General features: G+C 31.1%; 2 protein-coding genes and 2 long non-coding RNA genes across 4 annotated transcripts; 3 read left to right on the forward strand and 1 right to left on the reverse strand.

Moving 5' to 3' along the window:
- Window positions 1-1,337: 1,337 nt before the first annotated feature.
- Window positions 1,338-1,704, reverse strand: AT5G06325. The gene has a single exon (NR_142908.1). It is a non-coding gene; the product is annotated as an other RNA (long non-coding RNA).
- Window positions 1,338-1,846, forward strand: AT5G06335. Its single transcript, NR_142909.1, has one exon. It is a non-coding gene; the product is annotated as an other RNA (long non-coding RNA).
- Window positions 1,847-5,057: 3,211 nt separating this feature from the next.
- MRN1 (marneral synthase) lies at window positions 5,058-9,850 on the forward strand. The gene is made up of 14 exons (NM_123624.4): window positions 5,058-5,374; window positions 5,499-5,684; window positions 5,803-5,892; window positions 6,240-6,440; window positions 6,548-6,632; window positions 6,738-6,904; window positions 6,993-7,184; window positions 7,499-7,612; window positions 7,992-8,234; window positions 8,330-8,428; window positions 8,538-8,594; window positions 8,746-8,792; window positions 8,881-9,367; window positions 9,467-9,850. The coding sequence occupies exons 1-14, from the start codon at window positions 5,171-5,173 to the stop codon at window positions 9,578-9,580; spliced, it is 2,286 nt and encodes a 761-aa protein (NP_199074.1). The 5' UTR covers window positions 5,058-5,170; the 3' UTR covers window positions 9,581-9,850.
- A 4,209-nt stretch (window positions 9,851-14,059) lies between these two features.
- Window positions 14,060-15,652, forward strand: AT5G42610 (calcium uniporter (DUF607)). The gene is made up of 2 exons (NM_123625.4): window positions 14,060-14,555; window positions 15,102-15,652. Exons 1-2 carry the CDS (start codon window positions 14,112-14,114, stop codon window positions 15,537-15,539), a joined length of 882 nt encoding a protein of 293 aa, NP_199075.1. The 5' UTR covers window positions 14,060-14,111; the 3' UTR covers window positions 15,540-15,652.
- The last annotated feature ends 1,052 nt before the right edge of the window (window positions 15,653-16,704 follow it).

A 16,704-nucleotide genomic window follows, 5' to 3' on the forward strand; every position in this document is an offset into this window, starting at 1 on the left:
CATTTAGTTAATTTTGAAATATTTATTTAATTTTTTATTCTTAAATAATAAAAATCTCCATAGTTAGTTATGTAACATATTGACGGTGCTGATGATGATATATTTAAAAAAAGGTTAAAAAAATTTAGATAACAACTTATGATAACGTTTTCAGAATATTGTATTGGTCACGAGGATGAGTCATCGAACCAAATGTTTTGTTTAATATGCATATGTTCAACGATAATGGCTGTAGTTGGATGTTAATATTTTATTTATATGATTTTTCTGTTAGGCTTTCATGTAGTAATCATATTGAGCTATTTAAAATCGGTATAATCTTCATCTGGCTATTATACGGTCCATCTGTTAAGTAATGAAACTAAAGTTGACGTAACCAAATAGTTACGTAGCGATTTATTATAACGGAAGCATGTGATTGTGGCCTATGATCACAAAAAGAAAATAAAAATGTTTTGATGGTTTATGTAAAAGTTGTTTAAGTGGATGAAAATTTAGTTATTTATGTAGCAAACATATAATATTTTTTTCAGGAGTCTTTTTTCAGCAAAAAACCATTTGCTATCTAATATAACTTGAGGGGTATTCAATCAGTTTTTTTGGTTTGATTTTTCTATCAAAGACAAACATTTAAAGACAAATATTTAAATCTAACCTATATTGCACGGAAACAGAAACGAAAACGCAGAAGTGAAACATTTTGTAAACGAAAAACAATTTTTTACAAATTAAATAATATAAACACTTCAGAAGCGTATTACAAAAAAAATGATCAAAACAACACAAAAATCAAAAACATTAATATTAAATAGTTTGTTACCGAAGACACATTTTCATTCTTATTTTAATCATCTCCATCAAACAAAAAATCCTTCCAAATCTTGTTTGTCGAGAGAAAAAACTTAAAGCTCGAATCTTCTAATTAGTTATATGTATTATAAATCTTAATATTTTTAAACTATTTATTACTAAGTTTCCGGAATTTCCAAACTAAGATTTGTTGGAAACTTATTTCCGTGGCGTTTTTTGGTGTTTCCAAAACGTTATGGTGTAATTAAATAACGACACTGTAAAATCCCATAACTTAATTGCTTCACCAATCTTACACCAAAAATGATTATAGTGTCTTGAAACTCCTATCTTAATAAAGTTCTAGTCATAACTTACTCTACTTGCACTTGCACTTGCACATACGGTGTCTTGAAACTTCATTTAGTTTAAATCACTTTGTTTTGCATTTAAAGTCCTAATTTGTATTGCATTTGTACATAAGTGGAGATTTATTAGATTTTAGGTACATAAAGGGCCTCAAAACATGAGGAACATATCATTTAAAAAAGAGTTTAGGAGGCGCCAAGGAGAAACCAAGAAGAAGGTAAAAGTATCAGCCAAGGACATCAACCGACGGAAGTAGAAGACTAAGTCCAAGAATTGAGGCATTGATCGATATCTGCAATGCACATGGGAAGGCATGGATGGACCATAATGTATGGTTGACTGTGCAATCAAACGATAGGGTTCCTCCACACAGGAGTCCATAAGAAATATGAGGACTCATCGACCACCAACTATTACAATACCACACCCGAATTTCCCCATTTGAACCCATTTTTAGTTTAATCGATCCAATTTTTTATCAGGGGTCGACCCTACTCGGTTACTGTTCATTTATACGCTAATGTAATGCACATTAAACCTTCAGTTTTGTTTTAACCATTAACCTAGAGGATTCAAAGACTATATCTTGATTGAAGATTCTTTTCTTTCCTTGTTGGGTTTATGAAACTTCATATTTCATCGTTATTTCTGATTAAAATCATGTGTGAGTAGATTTCCCCTATGGTTCAGAGTTTGGTAAAATTCAAGAATGAATCTTGATTCAGGAAAAAACCTACAAACAATTATTGCTTGGATTGGTATTAAGCCTTGTTCGAAAAATCAGCCTTTGCGGTCTATTTATCGCCAGAAAAAAAAAAACAGAAAAACGCTCGACATCACCCAGTCGCCGCGATTTCATATACTCGGCCAATAAATCTGATATGTAAGAAAAAATCACTTTTTTTTTGTTAAATTTAAGTTAAAAATCGATTATTTATAAATAAATCTGTAAATTTTGGGTATAATATACTGAAAACCAAACAAAAATTGATTAAAAAAAGAAAGAAAAAACTGGATAAGAGAAATCAATTTTTGGAAACAGAAATTCTCATGTGTTGAATTCCAGTGGACAAGAAGATACAATAACAAGGCTGCTGATCGTTAGCAAGGGAACCTCTAGTGATTCCAAAAAGCTTTATATCACACTTTTACATTCCATGTTATCTTGTAAACAACTTCCATGAAGATCACTTTTCTTATTAATCAAATTCAGCCGTTAAAAAAAAAAAAAAAAATTGGTTCGTGTTTAGGGTTGTGGTTGCGCAGCCAAGAGGAAGAAGAAGAAGCGAAAATACTTATTTTACCCTCTATTAAAGGTGAAATGATTAAAAATTAGTTGTCGTAGTTCAAACCCGCAATTAAGATTAAGAATTGTTTTATGTATATCATTAAGCATAAATGTCTAAAGAGTATATGTAAAATATTAAATAATAAAAATCATGTTTTATAAAATAAATCAAATAAGAAGTTAAGGTTTCTTATTGACAATGTAAAATAAGTAATTACATTACTTAATTGCCTTTGAATTTTTGGTTATGCCATACCATTAACCTACTAGACTTTTAAGGGTGATATATTTTTACTTCTCGTATACGCCTCAGAAAGAAAATAGGTACCAACATAAGACCGATAATAAAAAGCAACACCCAGCCCTAACGAGAGACAGGGTCAAGAGAAGGAGAGACTGTAAAACTCTAAAAGGTCACTGAGGCAAACATATGTATACTACAAGGGCATCCTTAACGAAAAAAGCCAAAACAATCTTCTTTTATGTTTTATTTGGAAATTTAATACCTAATTATTTTTGGTCGAAAGACAAATACATATACCTAATTATTATGATTATCAAAATAACATATTTTATTTTTTTGGGTATTAAATCATACATTTTAATTATTATGTGTATCTTTTTCTAACTAAAAACAACATAATTTGTTAGAAATACTCTTTCATCAATACTATTTTTTTGAAAACGAACATTAAAAAATAAGTATCTTTGCAAATGTTTTAAAAAATAATTAGATATTAAACTTCCAAATAAAAAATAAATTAAATATTTTTGGCTTTTTTCTCATCCTTAACTTACGCAAATATATTTAATTTATATTCTTATATTATAAATTATAATCTATCTGCAATGTTCTATTTACAACTTCACGATGACAGCTTTCTCGACAATACATGGATCCACAACAAACCGTTGTATCAGCGGTATATCCTCTAGACAGCTTACCTTTGACTCACAATTATAGACTGCAGTGCACTGAAACTTCAGATACGCTTTGCATTTATAATGTGTAAGAGAGTGTTTCTAGGAATCGAAACCCAAGATTATGTAAAATCATTATATCTTGGATTACTAAGTTAAGAACCTTCCACAAGCGAGTTCCACATGACAAGCTTACTATTTTTATAATCCTATTTTTCTGTTTTGAATGCATGTAACATTTTCAAAACTCAATAATTTAAAAGATGATTATATACATTAAATTAAAGAATAAAAAGACTACATCCTACGTTATGTATCTACAGCTGGCTTATATGCAGCTACATGAAACTTCCAAGACTAAATTAAGGAAAATATTTGGCAGCCACATGAAAGAGACATTATCACACATTCAAATTTTAAAAATGTCTTGTTAGTTACACGAAATATTGCAATTACATACAAATATTCGAAAACAAATATAAGTAATTTTTTTTATATATATAGGTTTTGATTGGTAACACGCATAATAGAATAATGATGTTTACTAATGTGATTATGAAGAAAATTTACCGATAAAAAAACTGCATAATTGTATTAAAAAAATCAAAAACGCAAGATTTACATTTTCGCCTATAGTTACAAATAAAAAATTCATTATGCAAAAAAATAGATATATAGTTGCTTATTTGTATAATAAATACTCTTCTACACATACTACATATTAATAATTGTAAAAGAAAAAATATAATTGTTTACACCAAAATTATATCATTAATAGTATAAAAAAACTTTTTCACATTTTTTAAATAAATTTTAATAATCTTGTATGTTTATTATCTTATCTTACTTAGAATACATTAAAATATAAGTAAAATATAATTTTATTTATTAAGTATATATATATATATATATATATTAATATAATATTTTATTTTGCCATTCTGCAAAATGTATCCAATCAACATATTTTAGAAAAAAAATCATTCGGAAAGTTTTCATACTGCAAAATTTTATTATTCATTTTATGCAATTATGCAATGTTACCAATCAGAACCAAATTTTTGTTAACTAGGAGGAGTTTGGACCTAAATCTTAATCTCCCTAATAGTAAAGACCCGCATTTGCTAATACCTTATAACATAGCGTAAAGCATACCTCCTACCGAAAATCGAACTAGGGAGCATATGGATCCACCTTCTGCACTTAAACCGTTAGTCCAATGCACCATTGGTAACATAAGGGAACATATGGATCCACCTTCTGCACTTAAACCGTTAGTCCAATGCACCATTGGTAACATAAATCATGTTGCAGACATCATAACTATCATACTCTATTGATCTGGTTGCCGAATCCGAACGTTGAACGATGTGCACCGGTATTGACCAAAAATATTCTCTTTGATGGGACGATAATCTATTTAGTTATGGTATATTTTATTCATATTTTGTTGTAAAATTTTTGAAAAATTGTTATAACAACTTATTATCATGTTAAGAAAAACATTTAAAGACTAAGAACTAATCACGGATCGATTCCTGCTTAATCTTCGATTTTATTGTCCGAGGGCACCTGAAACCTTTGACAAGTGCCTATAAAAATTTGCTAAACAAATCATCACATTAAATGATTAAAACAACTCTAAAAAACAATTTTATGTTTTGAAAATTTAAAACGCCACAAACATGCAATGCCATTTAAAATATATTATGTGAAAGCTTATATAAACTGATGCTTAATCGTAACAAACAAATCCTCACACACAAACATATACACGTTAACCAGTTAGCAGATTGACACGAAATGTGGAGACTGCGAATTGGAGCTGAGGCAAGACAAGACCCTCACTTGTTCACCACGAACAACTTTGCCGGAAGACAGATCTGGGAGTTTGATGCCAACGGGGGCTCTCCTGAGGAACTCGCCGAGGTCGAGGAGGCTCGCCTCAATTTCGCAAACAACAAGTCACGTTTCAAGGCTAGTCCCGATCTCTTCTGGCGTAGGCAGGTTGGTGATGAAACCTCTTTGCCTTTGAACAAAACTCTTTTTTTTTATGACAATTCTCTATAACAGCACAGTTTAAGTTTTTGTTCCAAATATATCATCATTATTTTGTTCTTTTGGTAAACAGTTTCTGAGGGAGAAAAAGTTCGAGCAGAAGATCCCGAGAGTGAGAATAGAGGATGCAGAGAAGATAACATATGAAGACGCAAAGACGGCACTAAGAAGAGGAGTACTCTATTACGCGGCATGTCAGGCTAACGATGGCCATTGGCCTTCTGAAGTCTCTGGTTCCATGTTCTTGGACGCTCCCTTTGTAAGCTTACCTCACTTGGACTCTCTTTATTTGTTTCTTATTATTCATAATTATCTATTCGGAAGGAATATGATTATTTCTTAATAATAATTAGTGATTTAAAATTAAATAATCACAGGTGATATGCTTGTACATTACCGGACACCTGGAGAAAATCTTTACACTAGAGCATGTCAAAGAGTTACTCCGTTACATGTATAACACTCAGGTATAAATTGTAACAGATTATGTACATTTATTCAAAATAGACAAAGATATATATATATATATATATATATATATATATATATATATATATATATATATATATATGTACACCTCGTTAGCTCAACTGAAAAAACACCTCAAATCAAAACAAAACCTAGAGGTAACATGATCGAGTACGCTTGGAGTGGGACCATATAACATGCTCTTGTCTCGTGTTAAGGGGATGTACAGACCTTAGTTAGAACTTCCTTATGATTCAACAAAACAAAGAAAAAAAGATAAAAGATGTATACAATTGTTAGAACTTGTAACCTATAATATGTTATAACCATAACCATTGGTATGCAGAATGAAGATGGTGGGTGGGGGTTAGATGTGGAAAGCCACAGTGTCATGTTTTGCACGGTCCTCAACTACATCTGCTTACGTATTTTGGGAGTAGAACCAGATCATGACGGTCAAAAAAGTGCATGCGCAAGGGCTCGTAAATGGATCCTAGACCATGGGGGTGCCACGTATGCGCCTATGGTGGCTAAAGCTTGGCTTTCGGTATGTTTTCACAAACATACGTATAAAATTCGAGGTTTTTTTAACCAATGTTTTATATAAGTTGTGGTTCGATTCATTAAGTTAATCAATTAATGCTCTTTATACAGGTTCTAGGAGTGTATGACTGGTCTGGTTGCAAACCGCTACCACCCGAGATTTGGATGCTCCCTTCTTTTTCTCCCATTAATGGAGGTTCCATAATTCATACCTTAATGATATGAATATTTATTTTTTTGATTTGTAGCACTTGCATGAGCTATATATCTTTATGACACTGAGTAATACCTATGAGTGTAGGTACTCTATGGATATATATCCGGGATCTTCTCATGGGCATGTCATATTTGTATGGTAAAAAATTTGTAGCTACACCAACCGCTCTCATTCTACAGCTCCGAGAAGAACTTTATCCCCAGCCTTACAGCAAAATCATTTGGAGCAAAGCCCGTAATCGATGCGCAAAGGTTTGTGTAGTCATGTGGAATATGGATTAAAAAAAAAATGACATCTTATATTAATATAAGAAAACAATTTGTGATCACGATGATGCAGGAAGATCTATTATATCCAAAGTCATTTGGACAAGATTTGTTTTGGGAAGGTGTTCATATGCTTTCGGAGAATATCATAAACCGCTGGCCTCTCAACAAGTTTGTTAGACAAAGAGCACTACGAACCACAATGGAACTTGTTCACTACCATGATGAAACGACCCACTATATCACAGGTGCATGTGTTGCGAAGGTACTATACATACATAAACTAAACTAAAATCCACATGGTGACAAAATGACGGACTTACTAACTATTAAAATACAAATCATCAATCAGAGTCAGCGTTGAGGGCATGACCATTCACATTTGCCGCCCTATAATATTTATTTTATATTAATATATCTTACGTTGTTGACAAAAAAAAAAAAATATATATATATATATAGGCTATCATATATATATATATATATATATATATATTATAATTTACATTATATGAAAGAAGTTAAAATAAATTATCACGATGACGAATTAACTTTTTGGTTTTGTTATTTTGATGATAGCCGTTTCATATGCTTGCTTGTTGGGTAGAAGATCCTGATGGTGATTATTTCAAGAAACATCTTGCTCGAGTCCCTGATTTCATATGGATTGCTGAAGATGGCCTTAAATTTCAGGTTAATTAAGATATTAGCTCTTTCTTTAATTATTTCAGTTGTTTCGGATTAAGATACCACAACGAATTTTATTTCAAAAATAATTGATGATGAATAAACTGGCTTGTATCGTTTTCTATAATATTTCAAATTATTAATGCTAGATCCTAAAATATTCATGGCTTTGAGTTTAAAATTAGTTGCTAAGAAAAAACGATTTAACTCATGTATTTATTGGAGACTGGACAGTTCTCTAAAATACTATATTTTTAACTCTTCGTTCAAAATTACCGTTAAAATTTTTATTTTTCAATAATACCAAACTTTTTAATATTAAAATGATTAAAAATCTTTCTTAATTTGCAATTTAAACCCTAAATATTGTCACTTGTGCAATCAGTTAATGGGGATGCAGTCGTGGAATGCAGCCCTCTCCCTCCAAGTTATGTTAGCCGCAAACATGGATGACGAAATTCGATCAACCCTGATAAAAGGATACGACTTCTTGAAGCAATCTCAGATTAGCGAGAACCCTCAAGGTGACCATCTGAAAATGTTTAGAGACATTACAAAAGGGGGATGGACTTTTCAAGATCGAGAACAAGGGTTGCCGATTTCGGATGGTACAGCAGAAAGTATAGAGGTGTCCACTATACAAATCTTAAATTTATAAAAAAAAACTAAATATTTTTATATACTCTTATTGACCGCATGTATTGTGTGCCGCTCCTCCCTCAGTGCTGCATACACTTCCACCGCATGCCCTCCGAGTTCATCGGCGAAAAAATGGATGTAGAGAAGCTCTATGATGCCGTCAATTTTCTAATCTATTTGCAGGCAAGAGAATATTTACATTATAGCTAGTTATATAGCTGCCAGAGCTTTTTGGATTGTCCGGTTAAACAAACTCTTTTAACATTGATTAAGTTGTCTCAATATATTACAGAGTGATAATGGAGGTATGCCAGTTTGGGAGCCAGCTCCTGGAAAAAAATGGCTAGAGGTACGTATACAATTTTCTTTAAATTTGTCTTTTTAATTAAAAAAATTCTCGTCGAATTTTTTCTTTCTAATTAACTATTTGAATGAATATAAATGAAAGGATTTTTTTTTAAGAGAGGCTAAAATAAAGGTGATATTGTAAAAAAATGCAGTGGCTTAGTCCGGTGGAGCATGTGGAGAACACAGTTGTGGAGCAAGAGTAATATTATATTAACTACTTTATTTTTGGACATAATTAATAACTTTGTAAGAGAAAAATTATATATCTACGGATCTTTTATCTTTAGGTACCTTGAGTGTACGGGCTCGGTGATTGCGGGATTGGTTTGCTTCAAGAAAGAGTTTCCCGATCACAGACCGAAAGAGATCGAAAAGTTAATAAAAAAAGGCCTAAAATACATAGAGGACTTGCAAATGCCGGACGGTTCATGGTACGGAAACTGGGGAGTTTGTTTCACGTATGGTACTCTCTTTGCAGTAAGAGGTCTAGCGGCTGCAGGGAAGACTTTTGGCAACTCTGAAGCTATACGTAGAGCTGTTCAGTTTATTCTCAACACGCAAAACGCCGAAGGCGGTTGGGGAGAAAGTGCTCTCTCTTGCCCTAACAAGAAATATATTCCTTCTAAAGGAAACGTGACGAATGTGGTTAATACCGGACAAGCTATGATGGTTTTACTTATTGGTGGTCAGATGGAGAGGGACCCTTCTCCTGTTCATCGCGCCGCCAAAGTGTTGATTAACTCACAGTTGGATATTGGCGATTTCCCACAACAGGTTTATTTCTTTTTCCTTCTAATAATTTTGTCCTAATTTGATTTTTTTTTGGGTACTCAAAATTCATCACATATAGATGCTTTGTTTTTCATTTTGCAGGAAAGAAGGGGGATCTACATGAATATGCTGCTGCATTATCCAACCTATAGAAACATGTTCTCTCTTTGGGCTCTCGCATTGTACACAAATGCTCTGCGTCTGCTTGTTTCTTGACGACTTCACATTTAAATCTTAATAATGAATCACCATCGGTTTGATGCTATATGTATATCCTATCTGTATATCTTTCTTGTTTGTCCCTAAATGACATAAAAATAAAACTATTTGTGTACAAAGTGTTTGTTGTTTATATTTGATTTAAGGAATAACGAAATATTTCATATAATTGCTCTCTAGTACCTTCCTATATATTAAGTTTAAGTTTCATTTTCTTGTACAAATTGTATGCTTTGTAAATCAACGTTATTGCTATTAACTCATATTTTTATATATGTTTCAAGTCTTTTAATGCCGAGTCTTGAATCTTTGCAACAAAAACAAAATAGTTTTCGCTGTTTTGTGTCTTATTAGGTTTTTACACTTGCTGGAATGAATAAGAAAATTTGGAGTGCAAATGGATTAAAACAGCCTGAAGTGAAGAAGTGATGGAAGACGACGACCAATAGAATATTGTTGTAATCGGTCACTACTTAACACATAGATAACTGATCGGTACACACTGTAACCCATCGGTTGTCGTTTTGAAAGTTTTCAATGTTTAGATTTAGAGCTTTTTCATTTTTTGTAAATACCCTATTTGTTCACAACCGCAGAAGATACGAATATTGTGCGATCTGGATAGTTCTAAGGTTGTTCTTAGTTTTCATAGGTTTTGTAAAAGAGATTTCTCAAAACCTTTGTTATTCTTCTTCAATTCTGTTATCATCTCATTTTGAGAGTGAATATCATTTTTGGATGTTTTGTTTTATAATAAAGTGATAAATTTTGAGATATGACTTTACCAAAGTTATCTCGCTTTGAAATTCTTTTATCTTTTTCCCTACGAATGAAAACTCTTCGAGTTTATTTATCTCAAACTAAATCTTATTTTAAGATGAATAACATACCCAATATGGAGTGATGTATTTAATCCTATATTTTTATAAAGATGTGGGACTTGTACTACCCCCTCTCAAGACTCGTTTATTGATTTTATTAATCACTAAATGATATTTTTTTTAAAGTTTGTTCTCACTCACATGATTCCGACAATCACTTTTCATATGTTCAAAAAAGCACTAGGTGCTTAGGGGAAGGTGACCTAATGCCTAACACAAAAAAAAAACTTAATCCGGGCCTAGATAATTTTAGACGGTCTATACGTTACACCATAAAATATTAGAAATATGATATTATAGATAAAAAATTATATAAAACTATATATTTAGAAAAATAAAATATTAAATCCTAACAAAAATTAGACAAAAATATTTCTTTAATTCATATCAAACAACATATAAATGTTTATAACCATGTGTATAGAGATGAAACTTCAAAAATTAAATCTATGTAGTTTGAAATTAAAAAAAAAAGTACACTAAAAAGAGATTTATACTAGTTTAGGCAGTCAAAAAGGTTATTTACGCGTCACCTGAGCGCCTAATGCCTAGTTGGAGCCTAGGCAACCGGTTAGACCATATTTTAAAACACTAATCCAGAAAATGACGTATCATAGATTATTTTACCTCAAACAATTTTAGTTTTAGAATTCTCTAAACATGTTTGACCAAAACAATAAATATACTTTAATAATATAAGTGATTTAAATCAAATTTTAAAATTCTATATGCTTGTACTACCATATTTCTTAAATCGAACTATTACAATAACTAACAATTGGAATTGTTATATAGGATTGTGGTTAAACGGGACTAACAATCTGGCTCGGTCATATTATACATAAATTACTTTTGATATGGTCCTTATCATCCTTATCCATCACAAATGTAATTTTCCAACGATTTTAGTTTTAATGTATGCAAAAACTAAGTGGTAATCTAATACTCCCATTTTGACTTCCGACAAGAAATATATTTATTTCAAAGTTTTTTTATGTTTCGTATCACCCGTCATTCATGGGAAAGCAGGTTCGTTTTCTATAATCACAATATGTAAATCAAGATTATTTAATGTTTCAATATTTTATTCCTCATGTAATATAAGATATCGAATACAGTATATGTTATCCTCGTTCTCTTCCACTTACATTTCTATTCTAATTTCTAAATTCTCTACGATTGGATTGTGGGTGATTACGTGATCTTTTCTATAATTGATTCGTAGGAAAGCTTTCTAGATTGGTGACTTTCTACTATTTTTGATGACTTTTTCATAAGATTTTTTTTTTCAAATATCCTACGAAATATTTATTTTGTAGGAAACTCATAGGAAAATTGTAGAAAATCGAATCTATTAAAATTTTGATAAGAAATTTGATAGGATTTAGCAATCTGTATAAGTACACTTAAATCTGCAAGTTAATAAAATTCGACTAGTTTAGGAGACACATTGATCTTGTCAATAAAAAGGGTGCATTATTCCGTCGATGTATTATTCATGTTTACTCTAAACACAAAACATTTTTTCTATTGAATTTTTATGCTGGAAATTCAATAATCTTTTAGGAAGTTTATAAGAAAAGAGAGAAAGAAAAAAACCATTAATTAGATAATTTAAATTCTTAAATTTTAGAAGAAAAAAAAAACATTACTTATTTAGTTAGATCAAATTTACATGTCAAGTCGTTACAAAAACTTTGTTTATTATCAATGTCACTTTGGTGATATTATTTTTCCTTATCTTCTTTGTCACACCTTATGTAAAGGTTCAACAAAATGAAATTGTTGGAGATGAATTTATAGCTGCCACTAAAAAAGTGACACGTGGACAAGAGACAAAATGAATATACCAACTCCTCCTGAAAATAGAACCTATAACAATAAAGTATCAGAAGCACACCATGAAAATGGAACAAAAAATGAGACAGATTAATCCAATGGACTGCCCCGATTTAGAGCCGAACCACAAAACAAGAATAAGGTCGATTAAGAGAGAGAAAGCACCCATATAATATCGAACATATGTTATCCTCATACTCTTCCACTTGTATATTTGATTCCAAATGCTATAAGATTAATATGTTATTGTTTATTTATGCTTCATTGTAGGAATAGTTATGGATTAGCAAACATATTTCTGCATGTTGGTAAAATTCGAATAAATTATGAGGAATGTTTAAAATGAATCGATTAATGATGAGTTTTTTTCACTAAAATCCCAGAAGCATCTTATAAATTTTATTTTATCTTGCTAAGAAACAAGATCCGACACTGACACTATATTCTTATTTCATTGAATGGGAATTCAATCATCTTAGCATCTTCTAAAACACTATTAACCTCCATCGTTTTACAAAGCCTTTCAAACTGATCAAGATGGTCTACATGGTACTCCATTGGATTGGAGTTTCCAAATCTCTCGTTGTTTTGTGTCGTATTGATCAAACTAGACATGGTATAAAAGTTGTTATTTGAAATCCGTACCGTCTCAATATATTCTTGAGGTTCTGGTAAAACCAACAAAAAACTAAAATCTCTTAGTAACATTTATTAAGAATATATATATATATATATATATTGGATCTTTTATCCTTCAGTTTTTTTTTTAGAATTAATAACAAACCCATGGCATTTGCCTAACCTTCTATGGGGCAGAGACGGATCTGTATGAGATTGGAGGTGTGGTTGAATTATGTTTCTTTACCCGTGTGATTGGCTTGTCATCGGATCCAGTCACTTGCGATAGTTGTTCTTGCACATGAACCGGAACTCTTCTTTGGTTTACTTGCTCACTCCCAACACCTTGAGTGTTGAGTCATTATGTAGGTTGTTATCGTATTTTATCCTTAACTTTCTTAAATTCTCTTGTTGTTTCACTTTCCTTTCTGACCAACTATACATAAAATTAAATAGATTAAGATTTGTGCATGGCACGGACTCTTACCTAGTTAACTTTAAATTCTTGCTTGAATAACACTTTCTTAGACAAAATATATGAGGTAGTGAATCAGACTAGTTGACTAGAGGAATAAAAGGCAATGCGTTAGGTGACAGGACAATATTAAACTCAATACGGAAAATTTAGTCTATATTACTAGTATTAATATATATAATCAAAAGTTTGGAAGAAATATTTGAGTTACGGATGTTGTTGAATCGTTATCCAACATAAAACCTAGTAGATGAAACAACAGTATGCAAGACTCAAAGGAACAAAACAGTGTTTTTATAATTAAGTAAAAGTTTTACTATTCATCAATTGGGACTCCCTGATTGTTTTCCAAATAAAAAACAATAATAAGAAGAAGAAGAAGAAAAAAATTACTTTCCACATCGATTCCAATTATAGAGGAGAATCTTTGTAGTGAAACTGACACGTGTTCTCCAATATTCTTATACTCATTGACTCTTACCAAAGTAACTAAGATTCTCTAAGATTCTTCATTTCACAAAGATTCTCATTTTTCTCCCAAATATAATTTCTAATTATTACAGTAAAAAATCAAATAAAATCCGGAAACATTAACTTTTCTTCCTTTTACATTTTAACCTAACTAATCGGGACTATATAACTGTCTTCTTGCCAAATATTTCATTACACAACTCAAAGAACAAAGACTCATACTCAAGATTATCTTTCTCTTTTAATGGCTCTACGCAGAGCAATCACTAAACGTCTCATTGACTGTTACAGATCCGATGTAACACAACAACACTCATTTTTCAGACAACTCTCACCCTATAACATGAAGATCCATCGTCAGTACATGACTTCACCTAATGGTCCGAATCTTACGGACCGGATTGTCGGGATCCGCATCGAGTCCGTTTCTCCGCCGAGGCGGGAGGAAACACCGGTGATGGGTTTATCAGTTAGTGAGACTAAGAAGTTGTTGAGGCTATATCAAATGGAGAAAGTGAAAGAGAGACTCAGAGAGATTCCTAAAAGCTCTGTTTCTTATTGGGAATTTATTCAGATCTGTTGTGAGAGTTGTGGGAATGATGAGCAAGGTTCTCAAATGGCTAAGTCTTTGGATCATTCGGGATGTGTCGTCGTTTTAGGAGACATAGTTTTTCTTCATCCCCATCAGGTGAATTAGCAAACACTTGTGTTCATTTTTAATGTAATTTTGTTCCATAATCTTTTAGTATTTAAGATTTGCTTTTGGTGATACTAAAGAAACTTACATAGATCATATAATATAACCTATCTAAGCATATTTTTGTCTTTACAAGACAATATTTTTAGCTTATAATTTTAAAATAACTTTATTTAAGATTTTAAATGATTTACTGATTATTAAAAATTATGTTAATCCATTTTTGGTTTTTCGAAAAGTGTATTGGTAGGTTGATAGACTCCACTAATATCAAATTTCCAAATTTTTAATTAAATTTAATAATTAATCAATATTTGTTTTCTTCAAAATACCTTAGTATATTGTTTCGTTTCATTTTACAATTTTGTTTTAGTGTTCTACTCGTATGTTTCTTCATATTTATAAATGAAATGTATAATGGGTGTCCTAAAATTAGTGGTCCAAAATGAAAGTTTCATCATAATCATTTCCGAAAACGCTTACATTTTTACAAAAATATAATTTTCTCATTCGTAGAATTTTACTATTTTATTTTAGATAGCCAAGTCTATGGAGGCAATGATCAAGCAAACATCAGTACTTCCAAACGATCCAAGGAAAGAAGAGTTAGTTCAGCTTGCGACTACAAAGAAGAGTATTGACATAGAGGCACGACGTATAGTGCAGGCCGAGTTATATTGTGGTCTCGGTTTCCTAGCTGTGCAAACTATAGGCTTTATGCGTCTTACCTTTTGGGAACTAAGCTGGGACGTAATGGAACCCATCTGCTTCTTTGTCACAACCATTCATTTCATCCTCGGTTACATCTTTTTTCTTCGGACATCGACGGAACCATCATTCGAAGGACTTTTTCGACAGCGGTTTAAGACCAAACAGAAGAAGCTTATGGAGAGGCATGGATTTGATTTTCTGAGGTACAATGAGCTCAACTCTTTGTTCACAACATTTCCGTGTAAATTTCATTATCCGGTTTAGTTAGCCGCATCCTCTCCTTGGCTACTCTATGATTTGTAATTTTGTATAGCTTGTGTAGACTTAATATTGGGCCTTAACTTGTTGTATCTATATATGATAAAGTTGGATTCCTACTTTTTGTGCACCCTCATATCATATATATCTTTGCTTAGTTTTATGAGCTTAGGCCTGTGTTACGGAAAAAGAACCATAACTATTGTTTTATCTAACCCAAATCGTTTCAAGAGTTTCTTTCGTGAAGTAATTTAGGTAATTTTCAAGAAATGAAGATGTAATCAAGAAAATAATAATTATATGTTATTATGGTTTATTGCCATCAAGACTGGATTTTTTTTCCATGAACATGTTTCATTTCATTATGTAGACGTTTAACGTAACATCCAATGATGTCATACGAAACCAAACTCTAGTAAAAAATCTAACCTTTAACCCCCATTTAGTAAATTAGCCAGCTGTGTAAAAAATGTTAGGACAGAAAGTCATTCTTTTTTCTTAAAAAAATATTTAAATCACTTTATTGTTATTTTTTAAATGATTTTGTGCAAAAAATATTTTTAAGTTGTACATTTTTGCAATTTTACCTTACACTTTCAAAAAATACAAATTAATTATACGAAATCAAAAATAATACGCAATGTAATTTTTTCGCTTTTTTCAAATGAAAAATATTGATAAATGATATGTCAAATCAAAGTCATAACGACGAAGAATTCAAATCTACTTTCAAAAATGTAAAGATTTAATGTATGTGACCATGAAAATGTTTACAATATACATAAAAATGTCATATTGCGTATTATTTTAGACTTTATAAAATTAATTATATTTTTGAAATAAAAGGTAAAATTGTAAAAATTGACAAGTTTGAAAGCTTTTTTGCTTAAACCCCTTATTTTTATTCATTGTTATTTTCAAATATTACATTTCCCTTGATTAAGTAACATAAAAAATAGCCGACAAAAAAGTAATAGAAAAATAAGAAAATCATCCACAAATAACATGTATAATAAACACCTTGTTGAATGTTATTAACATTATATTTCACTTCATATAAAATATAGCTTTCACTTTATCAACAAAAAAAGAAAAAAAAGAATATAGCTATCATTCAATTGTTTCCTCAAATAATTATTAATATGTCAAGAAAAGTTGATCCATAGTCCTC

Source organism: Arabidopsis thaliana, chromosome 5 (assembly GCF_000001735.4).
Source record: "Arabidopsis thaliana chromosome 5, partial sequence".
Lineage (NCBI taxonomy): Eukaryota > Viridiplantae > Streptophyta > Magnoliopsida > Brassicales > Brassicaceae > Arabidopsis > Arabidopsis thaliana.